At 40.1% G+C, this 8,184-nt stretch overlaps 1 protein-coding gene and 1 pseudogene across 1 annotated transcript in view; both read left to right on the top strand.

Annotated features, from left to right (window-relative positions):
- Positions 1-1,438, top strand: part of Wac (WW domain containing adaptor with coiled-coil) — a 55,080-nt gene extending 53,642 nt beyond the window's left edge. The window contains exon 14 of the mRNA XM_021151109.2: positions 3-1,438. Coding sequence (XP_021006768.1) covers positions 3-72 — 70 coding nt within the window. The 3' untranslated portion in view covers positions 73-1,438. The remainder of the gene's footprint in view (positions 1-2) is intronic.
- A 3,684-nt stretch (positions 1,439-5,122) lies between these two features.
- Positions 5,123-7,334, top strand: LOC110285098 (annotated as a pseudogene).
- Positions 7,335-8,184: the final 850 nt, after the last annotated feature.

Genomic DNA, 8,184 nt, shown 5'->3' on the forward strand with positions numbered 1-8,184 from the left:
AGGATACTATTTTTGAGACAACAAATTAAGGAACTCGAAAAGCTAAAAAATCAGAATTCCTTCATGGTTTGAAGCTGTGAATAATTGCACATGATCTCATAGAGGAACTGTAAATCTACTGCCCAGCCATAACATTTTGAGCTGCATTTAAGTAGACTATGGACCGTTAAGCTGGGCAAATGAAATGACAAGGGGACGGGGNCTGTGAGAGTCAATTCAGGGGAAAGATACAAGATTGATTTGTAAAACCCTTGAAATGTAGATTTCTTGTAGATGTATCTTCACGTTGTAAATATGTTTTGTAGAGTGAAGCCATGGGAAGCCATGTGTAACAGAGCTTAGACATCTGAAACTAATCAATGCTGAGGTGGCTAAATACCTAGCCTTTTACATGGAAACCTGTCTGCAAAATTAGCTTTTTTTAAAAAAAGAAAAAGAAAAAATTGGGGGGGGGTTAATTTATCATTTAGAAATCTTGCATTTTCAAAAATGCAGTGCAAGCGCCAGGTGATCTGTGTCTGCGGATACGATTGTGAACCTTAGGAGCAGTGTACAAATATCATGAGACAACTGAGCAGCACTTGCATCTCATCAAGAGCAGTGCTGCTCCATTTGTTTTGCAAAGATATGTTTTCATTTCCTGTATGTTCCATTCCCTCTGAAGTCCCTTGGCCTGATTTTATCCATTTTTTTTAAGGTGCCCCCTTTCCTTTCTTGGGGCACTGTTGCTGTGGCACTTTTCTATAACCTTGTCATTCCTATGTACAGTAGCTGGAAGTCNCAGTGAGCAAGCATAACCCACGTTTGTATAAATTATTGAAATCCATTTTCACCTAAGAATGGACTTAAGAAGTACTGCTGGGCAAGTGTGCTGAAAGTGCATTAACTGCTCAAATACAAGGAAGTGGCCCAATGAACATGGTTGTGGGAGGGGAAAGGAGAAACAAAGCTAGTCAGATGTGAATTGTATCTGTTGTAATAAACATGTTTAAACAAACACATTCTGTTACTATTTTTTCCCTTCGGCCGGTACATATTAGAATTTGAACTACATGAGGATTCTTTATCAAAACGATTCTTGTTGAATATATCTTATTACAAGTAATAATTCCTTCTAGGGAGGTTTTGTTTAAAGTACATTAACATAATTGTGTAAAAGATATTTAATGAAAGTGAAATTCAACAAGAATGAGGGAGCACTTCCTAAGTGGCATCATTTGTTCAACTTGGTTTACCTGTCTAGCTCTTTGACACTTCATTTTGAAGGATGTCTGTGTTGTACTTAACTTTTCAAGTCTGGTGCTGACTGTTCTTCCTAACATCACAAAACAGTTTGTGTCATTGAGTTACTTGCTGTACCCAGAAACAGTGGGACATCTCAGCTTTGTATAGTGTTTCCTAAAGTATATTAAAATAAAAAAAGAGACGATTGCTACTATACAGCTACCTTGGCTTTTTTTTTTTTAAACCCGTTTGCTTAAAATTTTTAGTCAACATGACCTTAACATGACACTTCCAGCATTGTACCAAGTCCTGTTTTTGTATGTATCAAAATTGTAACAGCTGACTTAAGAATTGCCATTGTCGGGGCAGATGTTTTCTTCTAGATCTACAATCACCAAGAGATGATTTTTATTTTACATCAGAATCAATGTTAACTTTCTGAAACACTGAAATCAAAACTTTTATTTCTTTGCTTTGACTTTATTTAATTATACTTAAGCTACAAAAGGTAACATTAAAACTTCTGTAATTTTAATAAATCTGAAATGATAGTATTGGCGTTTGCTGAAGCACAGGCTTATAGGAAGCTGACTTCCCCTTGTTACACTCAAGTGCTTCTAAACATTAAGAAAAGACAAATGTCAAGAGTTATGACAAAATGTTGAAGCCTGTGCAGTCATTGCCATTTGCTTAACTGTTCTTATATGCGTTAATGGTGTCTTGAAGAGCTAGGTCAAGCTAAATCCTGTACACTGTCTTATGGGGCAAAGGGCTACAGGTTTGTACTGTAAGAAGGGACCATTTCCTGGCCATGAGTAGCTGACTTGTGAGTTGCAAAAGTTATTTCTGTTGTCAGTACACCATCTATGTCACTCCCTGTTTGTTTTAACGCTTATAGCCCCAAGTGGATTAGTTAAATATTTTAGAAAAAAATGCTTAATTTGAAATTTCTTGAAGTATTTTGTAATATTTGATGCAATTGCATTTTTGTAGTAAAACGTTAAACATTGCCCTTTATCCGCATGTGTCTGGCTCTTAACCTCCTGAAGTGACTAAGGCATATCTGTTAGAGCAGGCTCAGTGTCCTGGGTTATCTTTAGGTGCCATGAATCTGAATAGGTAACCAAGTTTAAGGAATTTGAAAATAGAAATCCTTCATAGCTCAAGAAAACCTCTCTCTCCCTCCTGCCTATTTACAAAGGATTTAAACTTACTGCTCCTACCCACAGGGTTGTGAGAAATCTGTTAGAAAAATCTTCCCCAAAGAACCAGCATGGGTCCTTTTCTTGTTCTATTTAGTCTTAAGGTAGCTTTAAAGCTTGGGACTATAAATTAAAGAAAAAAGAAAATACTCAGACTTTTTAAAAGAAAAAATAAGATTTTTGCTCCCTAAATAGATGGCATTATGTTTATTTCATGCTTGTAAAATAATCTTATGGAGGAACTGTTGAAAACAAGCAAATGAGATTGCTTTTCCTATTTCGTATTCTGTGTAAATACCGTGGCTCTAAGGGAATTCTTCAAAGAAGAACATGCAGGAAAGACCATTTACTCGCCCACCAGAGCCTTGAAGTTACTGCTTCAAGCTACTGTGTTTAGGTGCTGAGTTTAAATATCCAGAGTTCTTTTCAATACCTGTAAACACTGCTTTTATTCTTGTATTTGTACATAAGTGTGCAAAAGGATACGAAAAAGAAATAAAAAATGTTTTGACTCTATGGTGCAGTTATTTCAGAACTGAAAAAAAAAAAAGACTTCAGGACAAACTTGTGTATTTCTGAAAGAAATTTAAAACACTTGATCTAGATAGCTACTTTTAATTGTGTTTAAATGTTCTACAGTCTGAATGACTATTTCTGGAATTATAGGCATGCAGGTCCAGTACAGTGCTCTTTTTGTATGTATGAATCCAGACTTTGATTTCCATTTCTTGTCGTTCCCCCAAAGGGCTTGTTTAGACGTTATTTAGAGGTCCTGTTGTACTTCATTGTCTGGCCTGAGTCCTTGAGCTTTGGGGTATGCTGCCTCCAGCTTGCCTATGGTTTATGCCTTGGAGAAACTCAATTACATTCAGATGGCCTCTGAACTGGGTCTATGAGTTCCTCACCACACAATCTGTAGCTTTTTGCCTTCATGGGGTGAGTACCTATAAAAATTCTCTTTATAATAGGTTCCCTGTTACTTAAGACTCAAGTCCAAGTTTTTGCTCCTTGCTATGTATAACCTACTCATCAGCTTTGCCTTTTCAAAATGCATTCAAAGCCACTTAGCAGTCCACTCTGCTGTCATCAATCAAGATCCTGGCATATCCTGACCTTTCTGCTTCTGCTTTAGGTTCTCATAGGCTGCTGCCCCTCATTCTATTCCTCTGTACATTGACACATTGAGTGTTAATCTGTACCCTTGTCTGCTTGGGAAGTAAAGCACACCATGCAAGTTTAGAGAATCTGCCAGACCTACTACTCAGTGCTGCTTTGCAGACCATACACACTGAGTAGAAGTAGGAAATCTTGCTGTCCATTCATAGTATGTCCAGTTCTCCACTCTATAATTACAACAGCACCACACAGTAAGTACCCTATACATTTTGTCTTGAGTACATAATATTTCCTTAATGTTGAGTGAATTACAGCTGTCTTTGGCTTTAGGAGAGAATCAGGATTTAAAATTGCAAAGGTTATTAAAATCTTATTTCTCTATGATATTCTTCTGAGTACTGGTAAGGCAAGAAAAGAACAACAAAGATATGAAGTAGTTTGTTAATGGTTGAGTCTAATAAAAACAACCAAATAAATTCCCAATGGACCTTCATTATTAGCATGGTAAGATAATTCCTTGGGGCAGGAGGAATCAACTGAGCATGTAGCAGAAGCCTGTGAGTTAGGGAGTGTAGTCGGGTTCTCTAGAGTTGCAGAACTTATGGGTAGTCTCTATATAGTAAGGGAGTTTGTTGATGATTTACTCCCAACAGTGGTCAGCAGCAGCTGTGAATGGAAGTTCAAGAATCTAGCAGTTGCGCAGTCCCACAATGCATGCAGACAAGAGAGGGAGTGTGTATCTTCCAATATCGTTATGTAGGTCTTCAGCAGAAGGTGTAGCCATCATGCCTTTAATTCCAGATGACCTTGAACCCAGAGATCTCCCAGTCTGGAATTCATAGCCACTATGCCTCAAGATCTCCATGCTCAGAAAGTTGTATCTCCCAGCCTCCATAATAGGATCACTGGTGAGGCTTCTAATTCTGGATTGTAGTTCACTCCAGATAAAGTCAAGTAGACAACCAGGAATAGCCACTATATAATAGTAAATTATAGTAATAATTTACTCCATTGGGAGTAAATTAGCCAGTGAGAACTAAGACATTGCCACTCCTGGGATCACCTATGGGGTATGAACCAGGAAGTCTTGGACCACCTTGGGTTTAATGGTGTGAGGCAAGGGAGGAGGTGGTGGCTCTGGGTTTCCCAAGATAGTGGACTTAGACCTTTGGTTCACATGATTTCCCATTCACCCAACTAGTTCCTTCTGACATTTAGGATAAGAACAGTATACTTGCTTTTTTGTTTGTTGTTTTTAAATTATCTTTAATCTTTGGTTACAGTCCACCCATTATTCCCCATCCCGGTCTGCCCTCTGACAGTTCCATTCCTCCTCCCCCCAAGCACATGGCCCAGCTCTGCAGGTGTATGTGCTCAATGTTCTGGGAAACATAAAATACACTATTAGAATAGATAGCCCCATGGACAAGTTCAAACCAAGTTTCACCTTTGTTCTTGGCCATTTTATATTTTAAGTCACACAGAACACTCACTAGTTAAGACTGTATTTCTGTGGATAAGTTCTAGAAGTGGGTTTCCAAAGGTCCAACAATTGATAAATTGATGGTGAAACTGTCAAGATGGCCTCAGGTTTTAAAGTGGCAGAACATTTTTCCACACAGCCCTCTTCTGATACAAGAACTGATGGCCATGGTAAAAGGAATATAAGAGCACATGAGTGCAAGCAAGCACATTTCCTAATCACCCCCAGGCAGACTCATGGGTTAAGTGGGGAATTAAAATGTTAGAAAGCTGGGCCTGTGGGTAGGTAGCAGTGAGTGTGAAAGTCACTACTAACCAGGGTGCCCACTGAAGCTGACAGAATTCTGTCCTCACCTTCTCTCAGTGCCTGTATTGGCAGACCTTAGGTGGAAGCACTGGGCCATTTCCTGCAACACCAAAAGGGAAGAGAATTGTGTGTTTTTGTGTAAGGTAGGATTTTATAACCTCATTATAAACATCATAACTGGTTAATAATCATCTCTGCTTCCCATTTGTTTTTTTTTTTTTTCCTTCAGATAGTGTCCCCTTCTGTTCATGCATTTCACAACTCCCCATTCCCCTATATACAAGTGTTCTCTCTCTTCTCATATTACTTTCTTTTTTAGTTTTGATTATGTGCCTAGCTTTTAATAACTGGGCCTTCATGCCATTCCTAACGATCCCCTTTTAATTTGTATTTACTAGTTGTGTATGGGTATGCATGTGCGTGCTTACTGGTGGAGGACACCATTGTGGTGTCAGTTCATCCCTACCTTTATGTGGGGAATTAAATTTGGACTCATGTCATTAGGCTTGTGCCTCAAGCACCTTTACCCTTTGGGTCCTATCCTTCCACCCTCAACTTTTTAAGCCAAAAAGGCCTAATATAAGCTGCTGTTCTAACAGTGCCTCTATTGGAACAGAGATGGCGGCTAGTTTACAGTAATTAGAACCTAGGTTTGCAGCCTGAAAATGCCCAGGTTAAAGGTGGGAAAGTCAGGCTAGCAGGGCTATTTAAAAAAGAACAAAATCAGAGCAAAGCCAAAGTTTCCCAGAACAACACAAGAGGAGTGGGAACGAGGTTTCCTAGCCAAGGAGAGCAGGAACCTGCAGAGAGATAGTGCAGAAGGCTTTTAAAGGAACTCTTTAAAATCAGAACACAGGTTTGGGCTTCTCCCAAGCGCAGAGCACAGCAGCTGCCAAAGGGGAAGAATCAGCTACAGGTTACACACAGACTGCCAGTGCAGTGGAGGATGGGCAAGCTAGCAGAGACTTCCCAGAGACCACAACTGGTTCTCCCAAGGTTGGCACAGCAGGTCAGCCCTGTTCCTTCATGTGGGAATTAATGCTCTGCACTCATGGAGAGCGGAAATAAAGCACTAGGTTGGGTGTTTCAGCCAGAATCAGGTGGAAGGTGAAAACTGCATGAGTTCAAATAGCAGACACAGGAGACAACACAGGCATATCTTTGTGAATTCTACACCAACCTGGTCTACACAATAAAGTCAGGCTGAGGTTGAGGCTGTTGTCCAGGCTGGTGCCCTGGCTGTGGTCTAGGCCTTGAGCTTGTGGAGGTAAAGCTGAAGACAAGGAGTGGATCCCTGTCACCAAGCTGGGCTGCCTGGTTAAGGACATGAAGATCAAGTCCTTGGAGGAGATCTACCTGTTCTCCCTACCCATTAAGGAGTCTGAGATCATTGACTTTTTTCCTGGGTGCATCCCTAAAGGATGAGGTTCTAAAAACTATGCCAGTTCAGAAGCAGACACGGGCTGGCCAGCAGACCAGGTTCAAGGCATTTGTCCCTATTGGGGACTACAATGGTCACATTGGTTTTGGTGTTAAGTGCTCCAAGGAGGTTGCCACTGCCATCTGAGGGGCCATCATCTTGGCCAAGCTTTCCATCGTCTCTGTGCGGAGAGGCTACTGGGGGAACAAGATTGGCAAGTCCACACTGCTCCATGCAAGGTGACAGGCTGCTGTGGCTCTGTGCTGGTGCGTCTCATCCCTTGCCCCCAGAGTCCCTGGCGTTGTCTCTGCTCCTGTGCCCAAGAAACTACTGATGATGGCCAGTATAGATGATGGCTACACTTCAGCCAGAGGCTGCACTGCCACACTGGGCAACTTTGTCAAGGCTACCTTTGATGCCATCTCCAATTCTTACAGCTACCTGACCCCTGACCTCCGGAAAGAGACTGTCTTCACCAAGTTTCCTTATCAGGAATTCACTGATCATCTAGTGAAAACCCACACCAGAATGTCTATTCAGAAGACCCAGGCTCCAGCTGTGGTTACCACATAAGGATTTTTATACAAGAAAAAAAAAAAATGAATTAAGTCTGCTAAAAAAAAAGAAAGAAAGAGTAGGAGGAGGAGGAGGAGGAGAAGAAGAAGAAGAAGAGGAGGAGGAGGAGGAGGAAGAGGAGAAGGAGAAGAGGAGGAGGAAGAGAAGGAGAAGAAGAAGAAGAAAAGAAGAGGAGGAGGAGGAGAAAAAGAAGAAGAAAGAAGAAAGAGAAAAAGAAAGAAGAAAAGAAGAAGAACCTTGAGTTAGGGTTGAGGCAGGTAAGGAATCCAGAACCCACTGGACAAGAGAAACTTCTAAAGAATAGTACTGTTAAGCTTATTAACTGTATTGCACATTAATTATCTGTTTGCCAATACAGTATAAAAATGGGTTTTGTTAGAGGACATAAATGTAATAGAGAATATTGTTTTAAATTTAACAAGAGAAAAGATTAATGCCAATTGAAGTCTAAATGTGATATGCCATCATAGCATCTGATTGGATACACTGACAGACAATGGTCTAAAGAAGAAATAACATAGACTGGGGACTTGCTATCCCCAGTGAGGTATGGTGTCAATGCTAATCTAAGTAACTAGGCTCTTCAAATGTGGGCTCCCATGGGACAACTAGTTACCCTAGCCAGTTAAGTCTATATGACATATAGACCTAAGGCAGCAGCCTCTAAGCAGATGCAATTTTACTTGGGAATATGCTTATATACTTGAATGGAAGGGAATTTAAATAAAGTTGAATATAGAAAAGAATATTAAGAGAGAAAAATATTAAATAAGTCCACATACATAGTAATCTCCAAAGGAGAGAGAAATAAAAATTGATGTTTTCAAGGATGCACAGATAATAAATAAATATATCCT

The sequence above is a fragment of the Mus caroli genome, chromosome 18, assembly GCF_900094665.2.
Source record: "Mus caroli chromosome 18, CAROLI_EIJ_v1.1, whole genome shotgun sequence".
Lineage (NCBI taxonomy): Eukaryota > Metazoa > Chordata > Mammalia > Rodentia > Muridae > Mus > Mus caroli.